Raw genomic sequence first — 18,098 nt, 5'->3', positions numbered from 1 at the left:
GTAAATGCTGAGACGATGCTTACCAGCCTGAGTGTGTATAGGACCAGAGGGGCACAGCCTCAGGATAAAAAGGCACCAATCTAAGAGTGAGATAGAACATAGAACAATACAACACAGAACAGGCCCTTCGGCCATCGATGAGGAGGAATTTCTTCTTTCAGAGGGCTGAGTGACTTTGGAACCCCTAGCTGTACAGCTGTGGGTGCAGAGTCCTTGTGTATGTTTAAGGCTGAGATACAGAGGTAGATTCTTGATCAGTAGGGGAATGAAAGGTTACAGAAAAATGCAAGAAAGTGGATGTGAGGTATATCAGATCAGCCATGACACTCCTGAATGGTGATGCAGCTCAAGGGGCCAAATGGCCTATTTCTGTTCCTATTTCTTATGGTCTTACTCTTTCTTTGTGTTTACCTAGTTTTATCTTAAATACATCGTGGTACATATCGGCACCAATGATATAGCCAGGAAAGGGATTGAGGATCTGAAAAGTGACTACAGAGAGCTAGGTTGGAAGCTGAAGGGCAGGGCGAGTAGAGTAGTGATCTCAGGTTTGCTACTGGTGCCATGAGACAGTGAGGTAAGGAACAGTCAGTGAGATCAGCTTAACACATGGCTGCGAGGCTGGTGCAGGAGGGAGGGCTTCAGATACTTAGACCATTAGGATGCCTTCTAGGGAAGGTTGCACCTGAACTGGAAGGACATAAATATCCTGGGTGGAGATTTACTCATGTGGTTCGGAAGGGTTTAAACTAGTTTGGCAAGGGGGTGGCAACCAGAGCTACATATCTAAGAGTGGGGTAGTTGTAGATGGGGCAGTGACAGAATGTAGGGAATCTATCGGGAAGGTTTTTCACAAGATAAAACAAAGGTATCGGTTAAAGTGTATCTGTTTTAACGCAAGGAGGGTCAGAAATAAGAGTGATGAACTTAGAGCATGGATCAGTACTTGGGACTATGATGTTGTGGCCATAATGGAGACACGGGTTTCACAGGGGCAGGAATGGTTGCTAGAGATTCCAGGGTTTGGAGCATTTAAAAAGAACAGGGAGGGTGGAAAAAGAGGAGGGGATGTAGCTTTGCTAATCAGAGAGTGTATCACAGCTACAGAAACGAAGGTTGTCAAGGAAGGTTTGTCTACTGAGTCAGTGTGGATCGAAGTTAGGAACAGCAAGCGAGCAGCCACCTCATTGGGGGGCTTCTTCAGACCCCCAAGTACAATAGGGAGATTGAAGAACTCATAGGCTGGCAGATTTTGGAAAAATGCAGATGTAGAGGGTTGTTTTTATGGATGACATCAACTTTCCCAATATTGACTGGAACCTCCTTAGTGCAGATGGTTTGTATGGAGGAGTTTTTGTTAGGGGTGTTCAGGAGGTTTCCTTACTTAGTATGTAGACAGGCCGATGAGAGGAGAGGCCATTTTGCTGCTCAGCAATGAGCCAGGACAGGTGTCAGATCTTGCGGTGGGAGAACACTTTGGTGACAGTGACCACAACTGCCTCATATTTACCATAGCCTTGGAGAGGGGAAGAAGCAGTTACCAAACAAAGATATTTAATTGGGGAAAAGGAAATTATGATACTATCAGACAGGAGTTGGGAAGTACAGATTGGGAGCAATTGTTCCACAGAAAGGGCACAGATATGTGGAGACTGTATAAGGAACAGTTGTTGCGAGTGATGCACAAATTTGTTCCTCTGAGACCGATAAGAAGGGGTAAGATTAAGGAACCTTGGATGACGAGAACAGAGGAGCTTTTTATCAAAAGTAAGAAGGCAGCTTACGTAAGATGGAGGAAGCAAGGATCTAACACAGCTTTATAGGATTATAGGCTTACTAGAAAGGAGCTCAGAAATGGACAGAGGAGAGCCAGGAGGGGGCACGAAAAAGGCTTGGCAGGAAGGATAAGGGAGAACCCAAAGGCATTTTACTCAGATGTGAGGAATAAGAGACTGATCAGGGAGAAGGTAGGGCTGGTGAGGGACATCATAGGGAACTTGTGCGTGGAGTCTGAGCAGATAGGGGAAACCCTAAATGAGCTTTTTGCTTTAGTTTTCTCTAAGGAAAGGGACCTTATTGTGAATGAGAACTTTTGAGGAGCTGGGAAACAGGCTTGAGCAGATCAAGATTGATGAAGTTAATGTGGTGGACATTTTGGCAAATATTAAGATTGATAAGTCCGCAGGGCCATACCAGATTTATCCTAGGTTGCTCCAGAAATCGAGAAAGGAGATTGCTAAGCCGGTGGTGAAAATTTTCCCTTCCTCACTCTCCAGGGGAGGATTGGAGGGAGGTGAATGTTGTTCCTCTTTTCAAGAAGACGAATAGGGAAATCCCTGGTACTTACAGACCAGTCAGCAAGGTTTGGAAGAAATTCTGAGGGATAGGATTTATGACTATTTGGAAAAGCTTAGCATGATTAAAGGCAGTCAGCGTGGCTTTGTGAGGGGCAAGTCATGCCTCACAAATCTTATTGAGTTCTTTGAGGTGACAAGACAGATCGACGAAGGTTGAGCAGTGGACGTAGCAAGGCAGTTGATAAGGTTCCCCATGGTAGGCTCATTCATAAATTCAGGAGGTATGGGATTCAGGGAGATATGGCTGTCTGGATTTAAAATTGGTTGACTGACAGAAAGCAGAGAGTGGTTGTAGATGTAAAGTATTCTGCCTGGAGGTCAGTGGTGTCCCGCAGGGCTCTCTTCTTGGGCCTCTGCCCTTTGTAGTTTTTATAAATAACTTGGATGAAGAGGTTGAGGGGTAGATTAGTAAATTTGCTGATGACACAAAGGTTGGAGGTGCCGTTGTTAGTATCGAGGGCTACTGCAGGCTGCAGTGCAACATAGACAGGATGCAGAACTGGGCTGAGAAGTGCCAGATGGAGTTCAACCTGGATAAATGCAAAGTGATGCATTTTGGAAGGTCGAACCCAAATGCTGAATATAGGATTAAAGACAGGATTCTTGGCAGTGTGGAGGAACAGAGGGAACTTGGTGTTTTAATGCATAGATCCCTCAAAGTTGCCACCCAAGTGAATAGGGTTGTTAAGAAAGCATATGGTGTTTTGGCTTTCATTAACAGGGGAATTGAGTTTAAGAGCCGCGAGGTTTTGCTGCAGCTCTGGTGCCTGGTGAGACCACACTTGGAATATTGTCTCCAGTTCTGGTCGCTCTAGTATAGGAAAGATACGGAGGCTTTGGAGAGGGTGCAAAGAAGGTTTACTAGGATGCTGCCTGGACTGGAGGGCTTGTCTTATAAAGAGAGGTTGACTAAGCTCTGACTTTTCTCTCTGGAGAGGAAGAGGAGGAGGAGGAGGAGGAGGAGGAAGAGAGATGACCTGATCGAGGTATACAAGGTAATGAGAGGCATGGATAGAGTCAATAGCCAGAGATTTTTCCCCAGCGCAGGACTGACTGGCACGAGGGGTCATAGTTTTAAGATATTAGGAGGAAGGTATAGAGGAGATGTCAGAGGTAGGTGAATGCATGGAATGAGTTGCCAGCAGTGGTGGTGGAAGCAGAGTCATTAACGACTGCTGGACATGCATTTGGACAGCAGTGGATTGAGGGATGGGTAGGTTAGATTATTTTGTTTTAGATTAGGAATAATCCTCGGCACAACATCATGGGCTGAAGGGCCTGTTCTGTGTTCTATGCATCCCTGACAGACTTGATTCAGCAGTATTACTTCTGCTGGAGCAGAGAAGGTTAAAAGGAGATTTAGTTGTCAACTACAGTTTGGTGGTAACATTATTGGCTCTGATTCAAAAGGTCATAGGTTCAATCCTATTCCAGAGATTTGCCCACAAAAATCAGGGATACAATACATACAAGATTCCACATAATTATTTCAGAGAACAAAGTGAGGTTTCCCCAGTGTGCTGGGCCAAAATCATTCCTAAATCAATATTAAAATCATCTCACTGCTCTCTGTGGGATCCTGCTGGAACATATACTTTCAAACGACAACATTGAGTACTTAATAAAATCCTTAACTGGCTATAAATTGAACAGTCATCCCAAAATCCTGAAAGGCTCTGTAGAAATCAAGATTTTAATTTTTAAAAAATTAACTGTGATGGAATGAATAGGAGGAGGTTAGATGAATAAATGCGAGGTTATTCACTTTGGAAGCAAAACCCTGAATGGCTGTAAACTGGGAGAGGGGAGTGTACAACAGAACCTGGGTCCCCTTGTGAACCAGTCACTGAAGGTAAGCATGGTGCAGCAGGTGGTAAAGACGGCAAGTGGCACGTCGGTCTTCAATGCGAGTAGTTTAGAGTTGCAGTTGTTGTTGCAGTTATACAAGGCATTCGTGAGGCTATGCCTAGAATACCGTTTGCAGTTTTAGTCTCCTTTTCTGAGGAAGGATGTTCTTGCTCTTAAGGGATTGCAGCAAAGGTTTACCAGGTTGATTCCAGGGACTGACAAACAAGGAGAGATTGGCCATGTTAGGATTGTTGTCGCTGGAGTTCAGTCATGTGGTGGGAGATCTCAAGGAGACGTATAAAATTCTAACTGGACTTGACAGGGTAGGTGCAGGGAGGATATTCCCAATAGTGCTTCCAGAACCAGGGGTCATAACCTGAGGATTTGAGGTGGACCATTTATCATGGAGATGAGGAGACATTTCTTCACCCAAAGAGTGGTGAGCCTGTGAAATTCATTACCACAGGAAGTAGTTGATGTCAAAACACTGAACATACTCAAGATGCGTCGAGATATAGCACTTGAGGCGAATGCAATCAAAAGGCTATGGGGAGAAAGCAGGATTAGACTACGGAGTTGGATGATCAGCCATGATTGTGATGAATGGCAAAGCAGGCTTGATAGGCTGAAAGGCCTCCTCCTATCTTCTATGTTTCTCTAATTACATGTTAGTGATGCAAGGTCATTTTGAAATTATCAGTGAGGAGAGAGATTCAGAGAAAATTCTTAAAAGTTGTTAAACATGAAAAGCTTTGCCATAGGCTTAGGTTTAAGTATTGTATCTTTTGAGAAATAACTGAATAAATTAGATTAGATTAGAGTATGGAAACAAGCCCTTCGGCCCAACAAGTCCACACCAACCCTCCAAAGATTAACCCACCCACACCCATTCCGCTACCCTATATTTACACCTGACTAATGCACCTAACATTATGGGAAATTTTGCATGGGCAGTTCACCTGACCTACACATCTTTAGATTGTGGGAGGAAACCGAAGCACCTGGAAGAAACCTAAGCAGACATGTACAAACTCCACACACAGTTGCCCGAGGCAGGAATTGAACCGGGGTCCCTGGTGCTGTGAGGCCTTATTCATTAGGCCACTGTGGCCTCATTACAAAAGGGTTGCAAAATACTTCAGCACAGAAGCAGACCAGTCAGCCCAATTGCTTCTCGCCAGTGTTTTTGCCCCACACAAGATCAGGACCTGGGCAACAGATGCAAGTCATTAATAAATACAAAAGAAAATTTTGGAGTAATTGCTTTACCCAGGGAGACAGACTTGCAACTACAGGGAGTGACGTGGAAATTAACTGCATTGACATATTCAAGTGGAAGCTAAATAAACACAAGGGGACAAAGAAATGAATGAATATGATCGGTGGAGTTAGATACAAAGAGATGGGAGGAGGCTGTGTGGTACCTAAACACGGGCATAAACCTGTTGGGACTATGCCCACCATATCCAATGACAACAAAGTTGGCAGCAGCTGAGATCATGGCAGTAGCTTATTTGCCATTTTCTCACAAACCTCTAGCTACATTTTGGTTGGGATACAATAATCAAGGTGTGATGATGTCAGATTCAAAAGCTATTTTAATTGTGTAAGACAAGATTTTGTTTTGGATCTGGTTTCAATAGTGAACCCCAGTACCAAGGAACTGCATGCTCAGAAGATCTAGAACAGTGACTTTTAATTTTAAATTCAGAGGCTTTCCCTTCTCCAGATTCCTCAGCCCCAAAATGCCATTCTGTAATCACGTCCCTGATCTACCTACAGGTCCAATCCTGAAGGACAACATTCCAGCTTCCCAAATCCTGTCAAGTGATTTCACATCACTGATGCGGGGAGAGAATCAACTACATTTAAATGAGGCCTGAGAACTAACATGAATTAAATCCTTAGTTCATTTTGAAAATTAAATTCAGAACATTAGGTTTTGTCCTTGAAATTAAACCATTTGTGTGTTTTCAAAGGAATTTAGTGGAATTTGTTGAAAAGCTGTCTCATATGAAGATTCATCTTCTTCAGGACAAGCAAGTTGCTCCTGGCATAAATGTATTATCTGGCTATATTTGCACTTTTTGACAATTGCATATGTAGTAATTGGAAATAACAGAGATTGAAATTGTAATGGAAATGGTAATCAACTTTGTTTAACTTACAGGATGACACTGATAGCCCCATATTTAGAATTTTATTGGCATTTACTGCCCTGAAGCTGGTCAGCTAGGATCTTTGGATTGGTTTTCATTTGGGTTACATACTCATAAAGGATACTTGTTACTGTGTTGTAGCTGGGAAATGTGTGTGTGTGCTGGAGAGCCCTAACTACAATCAGGTTCATCCAAGAGCACATCAGTAAAGCAGGAGTAACATCATGGGACTAGTAACCCAGAGGCCGAGGCTACTACCCTGGTGACATTAGTTAAAATCATACCATGACAACTGACAGAATTTAAATTTAGTTAGTAAAAAAAGGAATATAAAAGCTAATTTCAGTAATTGTGTCCATGAAACTACTGCTGGTTATTGTGAAAGCCCATCTGGTGCACCAATGTCTTTTAGGGAAGGAAATCTACTTCTGTTTCCAGGTCTGGCCTATACTCCAGATGCACTGCAAAGTGTGGACACTTCACTGCCTTGTGACATGGCCAAGCAAGCCATTAGACTCAAGGGCAGTCATGGATGGGTAATCAATAATTTGCCTGGAACACCCACAACCCAAGAAAGAATACAGGGGAAAAACAAAATAAAAATGTACATGGTACAACATATACCTGTGTGATTTTGTTTTTTAATTATTGAAATATATTTTTACTTGAAAGTTTTTACTTCCATTGAAAAATAAAAAAGAGTCATATCAGCCTAGATCAATAATTACTGCTGCTGCCTGGAACACACCAATGTTCAGTGTATTCATATTGCATTCCTATGTCAGTTATTTTAATGTAATGCATTCTTCCACTCACTTTAAAGCAGGTTAACTGCATGCTTTCAAAAAAAAATTGGATGGAGGAATGTTAAGTATCTGTTTGCTATTATCACCAACAGTAATTTATAGCCTTACATTAGAAAATATTTGAAATATTTAGGTCTAAAAGAGGAAAGGCAGGTTAATGTTTGGGTATAACTCTTCAGCAAATGTCAGTTCCACAGTGCTACTTTGACAATACCTACTTCCCTCTGAAGCTACTTACAAATACAGCTTTTATTCAAAATAGTTCATGTAATGCTGCAACATTATTGGGGTAGTATGGGAATAAGACAGGATAATTGGAAAGTTTATTGAAGTCAAAGTCTCCAAGACCTAGGTTTTTTTTGTATTTTATGTAATAAAAAAACTTTTCCAGGAAGATATTAGTATTTGTGCTAGTAGATTTGGTGAAAAATGCATTCCCTATAGACACCAAAGTGTCAGGAAAAACCACCACACCAAAAAAAAACAGTAGTGTTATGATTAAAATTTGTAGGATATCCCAGATCGCTTAGGGAGAGTAAACCTCTCACTTTTAGTTTCCATCATTTTTGAATCTGTTATTTGTTAAAACATACATATTTGTTCTTCAGGATTTTTTTGCTGTATAAATAAAAACCTGAAGAGATTTCGGATATCCCCTGTACCTGAATTTGTGCCTATGTACCACTGAACTTCCAGTATATCTCCTTGTTTACAAATATTATCAGGCCCACACCTTTGTCAAGAATTTCAGTCTTTGCTAGTTTTCTGTCTTGGTATTTAGGTAATTAAAATGAAGAGATCCAGTCTCTTTCCGTGAATTCACATGTTTGATAATAAATAAGTTGACACTGCTTCAAGTATTATTTTATTTATCTTGCAAATAAGTGGCTGCTACACTCAAAGATTCTTGCTTTCTGTTTTCTTCATAGTATTGGAGATGATTGTGCACATTTTAGACGACTTCACTATAATAAATCTTATGAACACTGCAAGGTTCCACAAAGACAGTCCAGTATCCAGAAATGATCAGCAAACCTTTACAGAAAAATTACCACTTGCATTCCTAAAATTCCAATAATAAAGACAAACATGCAAGGAATCTCACAAGGAGGCTGATAAACAAGAGAGGGAACAGGGAAAATGAAGGAAGGTGACCTTACAGCTAACTTTTGAAGCAAGAAGTCTTTGAAGAATGGAGGCAGGCAACTGAATAGAGGAATTCTGGAAAAGAATTCCAGAGGTCAGAGGTATGACGGCTTAAATCTTGGCATTCAGCCAGTGTACATGGGGAAAGAGGATGGAATTCACAGCAGTCTAGAGATGGAATATTGGGTAGGGAAGGTTTCATAGACAGTGTGGAATGATGTGCAAACAATGATATTGATTATGAAATGCTAAAAGTGCTACCTCTTTCAATCCTGTAGCCTTAGAAATAATCAAAAGCATATTATCAGCATCAATTTAGGGTATGACATAGTTTCTCACTACAGTTTGTGTTTCATATTCAAGTTACATAAAAGCCATTAAACCCAGCTTTGTCACATCATCTTCAATCCACAGATTTAAGCACAAATTTAGTTCACCTAATCACTCTTCTTGATTTACCACTTTCGTGTTATCCTGCCTTATGGATCCTGGCATTTCACCTGGGATCCTCAATAAAAAGAAAAAAACGTCAGAACAAGTGGTTTGAATTTTGTCTTACTTACATTTCCCACTTTAATTTTCTTCTGCTCCTCCAGGAGATTCTTTTTAATTTCAGGCCACAATGAATCAGGTACATACATTCTTGAACAGGCTGAACATTTTTGCCCTCCATACTCAAAGGCAGAACGAATGGTACCATTTACCACACTGCCAATATCAGCTGATTTGTGCACAAAGTGAAAGTTTTTACCACCACATTCTGCAAATATAAAAATTATCCTTAGAGTTGATTAATGAGGGCAGGGCTGTAGATGTCACATACATGGACTTCAGTAAGGCATTTGATAAGGTTCCCCATGGTAGGCTGATGGAGAAAGTGAAGTCACACAGGGTCCAGGGTGATTTGGCTGGATGGATAAAGAACTAGCTGGGCAGCAGGAGACAGATAGTAGTAGTGGAAGGGGGTTTCTCAAAATGGAGAACTGTGACCAGTGGTGTTCCACAGGGATCCATGTTGGGACCACTGTTGTTTCTGATATACATAAACGATCTGGAGGAAGGTTTAGGGGTCTGATTAGCAAGTTTGCAGATGACACTAAGATTGGTGGAGTAGCTTAGATAGGGAAGGGGACTGTCTGAGAATGCAGCAGAATATAGATAGATTGGAGAGTTGGGCAGAAAAATGGCAGAGGCGCTCAATCCAGGCAAATGCGAGGTGATGCATTTTGGAACATCCAATTCAAGAGCAAACTAGATGGTAAATGGAAAAGTCCTGGGGAAAATTGATGTACAGAGAGATCTGGGTGTTCAGGTCCATTGTACCTTGAAGGTGGCAATGCAACTCCATAGAGTGGTCAAGGCGGCATACAGCATGCTTTCCTTCATCGGACTGGGTACTGAGTACAGGAGTTGGCAGGTCGTGTTACAGTTGTAACCATGTTACATATGGTTCGGTCACATTTGGAATACTGACTATAGTTCTGGTCGCCACATTACCAAAAGAACGTGAATGCTTTGGAGAGGGTGCAGAGGAAGTTCACCAGGAAGCTGCCTGTATGGAGGGTGTGATCTATGAAGAGAAGTTGAGTAGCTTAGGAAAAATTTTAATACAAGAATGGAGGTTGAGGTGGGACCTCATTGAGGTCTACAAAATCATGAGGTATAGACAGGATGGATAGAGGTATAGATAGGGTGAATGCAAAAAGATTTTTTTCCCCAGTGGGGGGGATTCAATTACTAGAGGTCATGAGTTCAAAGGTGAGAGGGGAAAAGCTTAAGGGAGATATGCGTGCAAAGTTCTTTACGCAAAGGGTGGTGGGTGCCTGGGACGCATTGCCGGTGGAGGTGATAGAGGCAGGCACGATAGCATCATTTAAGCTATATTTAGACAGATAAATGAATCGTTAGGGAACAGAGGGATCCAGATCCTTAGAAAATAGGCGACAGGTTTAGATAGAGAATTTGGATCGGTGCAGGCTAGGGGGACCGAAGGGTCTTGTTCCTGTGCTGTAATTTTCTTTCTTTATATGCGGTTACTTTGGAGACCTGAAAATGTGAGTGAGTAGCAGCCAAAGGTTAATGGATTGCTAGTAAGTGTGTTGGAGACAGATTTAATTAATGCCGTCAAAACGACATTGAATAATTAACTGAAGGGGGAAAATATGCAGGGCTAGCACAACTAGGGCAAAAGATGGAGCACAGAGATCTTGTAGTTCCAGTTTTAAAATTTTGATTGATGCAAATAAATAGCACTATCAGTGCAAGCTAGAAAAAAACCACGGAGCTGGAGCAGGGAAAAAAAAGGTCAAGGTTTTAGTCCAAAGCAGTGGAGGTTCTTGATGTTTTGTTTTAAGTACTGGGATCTTAGCAATATTTTGTTACTCACAGCATATAAAAAGCTTCGAGAATTCATGCTTCCTGTGATGTTAGTTTTGCCTTCTCAATTCATTGTTCAAAATATTTTGGGCTCTTAACCATTTGCCTTTGTACAAAAACAGTACATCAATAATGGGCTGCGGATTTTTGGTAATTATTATTCTTGTATACTGCTAAGGGATATCTAATGTAGTGCAAAAAGAGGTACACTTCAGATGGCTTGCAGCAATTAAGTCCAACAAACTATTATCCTGCTACATTATTCAAATGAACATGTACATGAAAATAAAATTCTCTGTAATAAATCTAGCTCGGAAAAGAGTTCTCCTGTTGTCAGTGCTGATTTGAAGTTCAATATCCAATACTTATTTTGGGATTAAAAGCAAACTTGAAACTGCAACAAGGACTTCAGAAACACCAAGAAGTTACGTTCTGTCTAAATATTTAGCTTGTGGATGACGCAAAAATACTGTAAATTACAAAGATTATTACAGAACCACAAAATAGTTATAGCACATAAGGCAACAATTTGACCTGTATCCACATGGAAGAGCAACTCAGCTCGTCTTACTTTACTCTTTTTTTCTGCTAGTCTTGAACATTTTCTCGCCTCAGTTAATTATTCAATATTCTTTTGATGGCCTTGTCTGTCTGCACTACACTTCTGGCAATGCATTCCAGATCTTAACCATTTACTGAATAATTTTCCTCACTTGCCTTTAGTCCTTTTGCCATTGACCCCAAAAGAATTGTTCCCAAGCTCTTGACTCTTCCAGTCTTACAAAACTTTGCTCCCTATTTACTCTGTTTGGACTACGAGTTTGAACATCTTTATATCAAATATCTATGAAAACATGTCTCCAGTTTCCCCAATCTATTTACATAAGTTAAATCCCTTATTCTTGGGAATATTCTTTTGGAAAAGCTTTTTCTGCCGTCACGCCCTTTCAAAAGAATGAGTGGCCAGAATTGGATGTGATAGTTCCAATGAACACAAATCATTGGTTTGTAAGGTTCCACATAACTTCCTTTTCTACTTAAGAAGTCCATGTTCAACATGATATTTGTAACTTTCTTAAATCTGCCATGCCACCTTCAACAAGTGGTGCACATGGGCCCTCAGATTTAACTGCTCCTATGTCTGTTTTAAAACTGCAATCTTTATGTTATTTTGCATTATCTATCCTCATATTTCCTCCCAAAACAGGGTTCATTTGAGTTACATCAAAATATTCCTACCTCCAGAGAGGCGAGGAAAAGTCCGGTATTTGTCCAGTTTCTTAGACACCAGCTTCCAAAGATGTTTAAATGTTCTGGAGAAGGACAAATAGCTAATTGACATGTATGTACCTTTCAAGCTTTCACAATATCTTTAAGAGGTAACAAATAATTTTCTGAGGAAGGGTCACTGGACCTGAAACATTAACTCTGATTTCTCTCCACAGACGCTGCAGGCCTGCTGAGATTTTCCAGAATTCATGTTTTTGTTACAAACAATTTTCAATTCATCACAAATCATTTGCTCTCTGTAAATAATCTTAAAATCAATCTTAAAAACTCTTACAGAAGTGGTCAAGATTTGATACAGGTGTTCAAAACATTAATAATTCTTGAAAGTTTCTCATTATTTCCCACTTCAGTGACAGAATGGTCAGTAACCTGAGGAAACAAATGTAATATGTTTGACAGAGGAACTATGGGATATGAGAATTTTCTTTTCTTAGACACTGAATTGATAGGATTTGGAACATACATGAAAGCATGGTGAAATCATATCGATATTAATTTTGAAGTGAGAATTCAATACTTGAAGGAATAATATGGTATGAAGAGCAGAAGTCTGAGATTAATTAGAGCACTCCACCAGAGGGGTAGCACAATGGCCTCCCTCTGTTTTAAGTAAATTGAATTACATCTCTCTGAAATTTTTTTTTTTAAAAACAGCACAGATGACAATTCAGTCCGTGCTGTCAATTCTTTACTGAAAATTTGAAAGCGAATTCCTACAGCCATAAACCTTCCTCAAACATTTGAGACCTGCTGGTATAAATTTCAATGCAAACATATACAATGAAAATTATCCATGCAAACTTGTAAACATGCAAATACAGCACCCAAATGTTGAGGTACTTCAAATTTGCACCTTAGCACAAGCTGCACAGATCTTTGATGCAGCTAGCTCTGCTTTCAAATTGCTATTTAACCTTAAATAGAATGAATTAAACAAATAGCAAACTCCAGAATTTCTTCAATGCACAGTCAAGTTTTGAATTCCATATTCTCCCCATCTCAACTCATCTGTTGCTAATACCCTAATTGTTATCTCTTTCTGCCTTCATATTCAATGAGATTTTGGACTACTGTTGACCTCCCATTCTCTACACTCTAACTTTCAGCAAAATCTCCTTATTATCTGTACCTGTAACAAGTTACACCTATTGATTACTCTTGTTCATGCTGATTTGCACTGGATTGCAGTCCCTCCATTTTAATATTGCTTAGCTGGGCTTTATCAAATGCCTTAAAGTAAGTTTCAATCTCTCTACTTATTAAAAAGAATTCCATCCTTACTCCATCCATTTCATACCTTAGGATTGCCTGACTATTGATGTATGGTTCTGATTGTTGATCTTTCATAGTGGAGTTATTTTGCAAGAGGTTTCTTCTTTTCTCCAGTTATTTATTTCACTTCACTCCCTATAACAGTCCCTTAATTTATTAGAGAAGAAACGCTACAAACTCAGAAGTATTTGCTAATTTGATCACATACTTAGCTCACTTGAAATAGTTAAAATAAATGAGAAATTCGAGTGCAAGTGCTTTATATATCTTTCTATAATCTAATATGAAGGAGACTTTTTCCAAATTCTTCATGACAGGATCATAAAATGTCTTGCAATCTCCAAATTGCACACCATTGTGGTAGCCCAAATCTGTGGTCTCTCTCTTTCTGACTGCCATTCCAGACCAAAGCTCATTACCTCCACCTGTCTTTATCTTTGGAACCTTCTTTCTTATCTCCCATTTCACCACCAATACAAACCACCATTTAACTTCTCACCTCTGGGTGACTTTTCAACCTCTCTAAATGACCACTCGTACCTTTGTGCTTTCCTGCTGTTGGTCAAAGGCTTCATTATCTCATGACTAAGCCTGGGAGATTCCTTCTCAGCTTTTCATTTTTTCATATATGGAGAAATTCCAGTGCTTGTTACTGCCTCCTACAAGGAGCGACCCCAAAAGTCACATTTATTCTTTCACTGTTGTGCATACTAACACTCAAAACACATGTGGGTTGCAGGCAGATCTGTCCATGAAGACTGTACAAAACACCCAGGAGAATCCACTCACGGAGATGACCAACTGAAGAAAAGTCATCATTATACGTAGAAGGGAGGAAGTGGAAAGGAGTTGCTCCTCCAATCACACATATGCTCACTTTCTAGAGAGAACCTAGCTTGTGATTGGAGAAATATCCAGTAGTTAGGAAAGTAAGTGCTGACAGTGAGGGAATCACCAGGGAAGCATTGGTCAAAGGTGAGTCCAGGATAGGGAGCTAGGTGTCAACTTCTGCTGAGGATGGGACGATAACTCTTTTGCTTGTCAAGGGTCTTTTGCCAGATCAGGGCTAAACTTGTAAGAGGGCTTGTGAAGGAACGAGGTAGCTTTTTTTTGTGGGAGGGAGAAATGAAATGAGGATCTAACAAGGGGAGAAATGGAAGGGAAGAAGGATAAAAGAGGGCAGAAAAAGGAGGCAGCAAGAGCTGTGAGGGTGTGGGGAGAAGTGGCGGCTGCAGTGCACTCCTAGGGAAAGAATGAAGCTTCAGACACTGAGGGGATGGAATGAAGAGGGAGGTTGCAAAGGGACCAGAGGGAAGCTGGAAGAGAGGTGTGGGGGTTAAGGAGCTGCAAGAGGTGAGGAAAGCGAATAGTTCTAAACGTGTCAATAAAGGAATACTTATCTAACTAGAATCCAAGAAAACTTTAAATTACTGAGGTAATGAATTCCGTACAGATTAACGTAAAATCTCTAGGTAAAGTTTACACAAGGTCAGGAGCTACCATGCTTAAAAATGTAATGGATACTGTTAATTGTTATACTTAAATCTGAAATTGACAGCTGAGAGACAACAAGGAGTTGTAACTGCGAAGTGAAAATTATTCTACTTTCTTTATAGAATTATATCAGCTGTGACCTCACTAGTCTTCAGGTATGTTTACTATGACATCCTTTTGTGCAAAATGTATGCTGGCTATCTTTGAAAAAGTAATTTTTGTTAACACATGCCTCATGTATCTATAATGCAGTGTCCAGGTAATTATTTCTTTCTTCTTACATTGTGGCTTTAAATTTAGTGGAGTGTTGTTAATTATTGAGGATATTAATGATCTATTTTCATTCTGCTTGTGAGAATTATGTCAACATTTTACAGAGAGTATTATTATTACGATATGACTGCATCATCTTATGTATTAGTGAAAATAAAGTAACCCCTGAATATCAAAAAGTAGCCCTTGGAAAAGATCTTTTGACCTATGCCTCACATAGATCTTATCCACTGGGGCTAATTTTACCAAACCTCTTTCAACCCCACTCATCATTTGGACCTGCAATTAATCAACAATCACCAACCTTCTTTGTATCTCTCCAGAATGTCCTTCATAGCAATGAGTTCATTGTAGATAACTGTATTAACCACATCACTTTAATTTTAAAAAAAACTTGGCTCATGGATGATGACATTTCCTCCTTTTATTAAAAGGTTTCTTGTCTGCCTACACCTTCCATCACTGACACTGCTTACAGCACCTGCAGAATTGATATGACTCTCACTGAACAGGAGCCAAATTGGACTTGGAATATTAACCCTGTTTCTCTTTCACACTGCTGGACCTGCTGAGTTTCTCCAACACTGTTTACCAAAACACATCTTGGCTTGCATCTCTACTTCCTTTCCCTCCTATCACTTTACTTTGTTACACTCCACCAGTATCTCCTTTAAAATTTTGTTCTCGACAAATCACCCAAGTACCATTCCTTGTTTTGCCCTGAGATTCCTTCACTGCTTTGTCTCTCAGCATCTAAGCTTCACAAACACATTGATTTTAACATATATCTCTATTCACCTTGCCTTCTTTCAGATTTAGTGATTCTTCTATTGTCATAGCATACCCTCAAGTCTTGTCATCTCATCTTGTTCTGTTTCCTTTTGTTTCTACTGCAATGCCATCTCTGATTATTTATTTTTATGCCTTTGAATTTTCATTCCACTTCCAACCTAAATTTATTTTGCCTGCACCTTATCTCTTGCAGAAAAATAAACTTTATCAAAGTCACCTACATTGATCTTCCATTTGATACCATACTTCTATAGTTACTAATACTGGTCAATTACAGTCTCACCTCCACAAATTATATCCTTGTCCATATCTTCCACACTCCATATCCCAAAACATTGCCATCCATAAGATAACTTCTGTTGTACCATTCACTCGTCAGCCCTTGCTCATGGACTTGTATCAATTCCCAGACTCCTCCCACTTCCTTGATTTTAAAATGCTCATCCTCATGTTCAAATCACTCTTTGGATCCCCATTTCTATAATTTCTCCATGCTATTCCAATAATAGAAAATTCTGCAATTCCCGTCCCTTCATCATACCACTGATGGCTGTACCTTCATCTGCAGTGGCCCAAAGTTGTGGGATAACATTTCCTAAACTTATTTCACCCTTCTGTGAAGCTGCTCTCTAATACCTACTTCTCAGACCAAGCTTTTGAGCACTTGTCCTAATGCGTCTTTCTTTAGCTTGCTGTTAAATTTTGCCTGTTAAAGCTGCTCCATGAACAGAATTTGTTGCTGTTGTCACTACTTACGGGACACTGCCGGTGAAGTTGATTCCTGCTAAGTGCTCAGATTCTGTAATAGTTTCTCCAAATAGTGGCCCATCACTTGGAACAAACTGGATGACATTCGGTGGCAGGCCAGCTTCAAGAAGTATTTTGTACACAGTGTAGCTTGCAGCCATAGCTGTATCACTGGGTTTCCAGACCACCACGTTACCCTAGAATCACAACACAACAGTTTGTTTTCCTGCAAAAAATTCACTAATTCTAAAACCACAATACATAATGAAAAAATAATATTCTGCACAAAAACATTTTAACAGGAAAATGCAGTTCAGAAGAAGCAGACAGCATGTCTAAAGATGAGTACTTTGCTTCAGTCATCACAAAAGAAGAGGATTCAACCAATATCAAGAGACAGTAGAGAAATTAGATAGGATTAAGATACATAAGGAATTGATTAAAGGGTTGGCATGCTTAGAGTAGTCCCATAGTATGGATAGATTGCATCATAACTGGCTGAGGGAACCAAGGATAGAAATTGTGGTTGTTTGACATAATCTTTAATCTCCCTTGAATATGGAAATGGTGAGGTCTAGTGAATTCCAAATGTCACACACTTATTCTGAAAGGCAGGAGCGAGTCCAACCACTCCAGACCAGTGCTCCCAACAGCTGTGTTCGGAAAACTTTTAGGTAATGCAGTCAGGAAGAAATGTTAATTTGCATTTGGAAGAACATAGGTTAACAAATGATTTGATAAAGGCAAATCAATCTGCCAAACTGAATTCAAGTTCTTAAAGTAATGCTGTTAATGTTCACTGACTTTCAAAAGTCAATTCATAAAAGTGCCTTACTATAATGGACTACATAGCAAAAATGATGCTTATGAGATTAAAAGGGGCCATGGCAGTTTGAATGTGAAATTAACTAAGAAAGAAAGTGAACATGGTGGTAAGTGACTGATATTCAAACTGGAGGCAAGTATATCATGATGTCTCCCTGTATTGGGACCACGCTGTTCTCCAACAACTCCTTCCAGGCAATGATTCCTCTAAACTGAACAGCTGTGAACACTGCCAGCCACTAAAGGCCCATGCATGGTGATCAGCATGCCAATGTTGTTTGCAGCATTGACTTCCTTCTTCAGATCTCAAAGGTCCGTGCATGAGAACAAAAATTAGCAAGAACACTGCTTCCACATGGGTGAAATTGTTTTCATCTGATTCCACACTTATCTAGTAACCAAACAATCACCTGTAATAACTTTTCTTCTTGCTCCTCTGGACCAGCATCCCCAGAGGCACCAAAGATCTTTCATTCATTCCTTACATACTTAAATACTGCCCTTCAATGACATCCTAAAGCACATTTCACATGCACACCGATGTTACCCACCCTGCCCAACACCACCTCTCTTGACTTTTCCAGTCTCTCATTCTTTTTTTACTCTGCTTAATCCAAATCCAGTACTGATTAAGCAGAAAGCACAATCAATATTGGAATGACCAAAGTTCAATATATTTCACCCGAGCTACGAACTTCAACTCTCTCCTTGAT

General features: G+C 40.1%; 1 protein-coding gene across 2 annotated transcripts in view; it reads right to left on the bottom strand.

The window, feature by feature from the left end:
- aldh4a1 (aldehyde dehydrogenase 4 family, member A1) overlaps positions 1-18,098 on the bottom strand; it is a 47,455-nt gene that overhangs the window by 7,989 nt on the left and 21,368 nt on the right. For both annotated transcript variants that reach the window (XM_072586469.1, XM_072586470.1), the window contains 3 exons: positions 16,570-16,757; positions 11,932-12,005; positions 8,880-9,076 (listed from right to left, as the gene is read on the bottom strand). In XM_072586469.1, coding sequence (XP_072442570.1) covers positions 8,880-9,076; positions 11,932-12,005; positions 16,570-16,757 — 459 coding nt within the window. The remainder of the gene's footprint in view (positions 1-8,879; positions 9,077-11,931; positions 12,006-16,569; positions 16,758-18,098) is intronic.

This window comes from Chiloscyllium punctatum, chromosome 16 (genome assembly GCF_047496795.1).
Source record: "Chiloscyllium punctatum isolate Juve2018m chromosome 16, sChiPun1.3, whole genome shotgun sequence".
Classification (NCBI taxonomy): domain Eukaryota; kingdom Metazoa; phylum Chordata; class Chondrichthyes; order Orectolobiformes; family Hemiscylliidae; genus Chiloscyllium; species Chiloscyllium punctatum.
The sequence above is the reverse complement of the archived record's forward strand: the minus strand, read 5'-3'. Positions and strand labels throughout refer to the sequence as shown.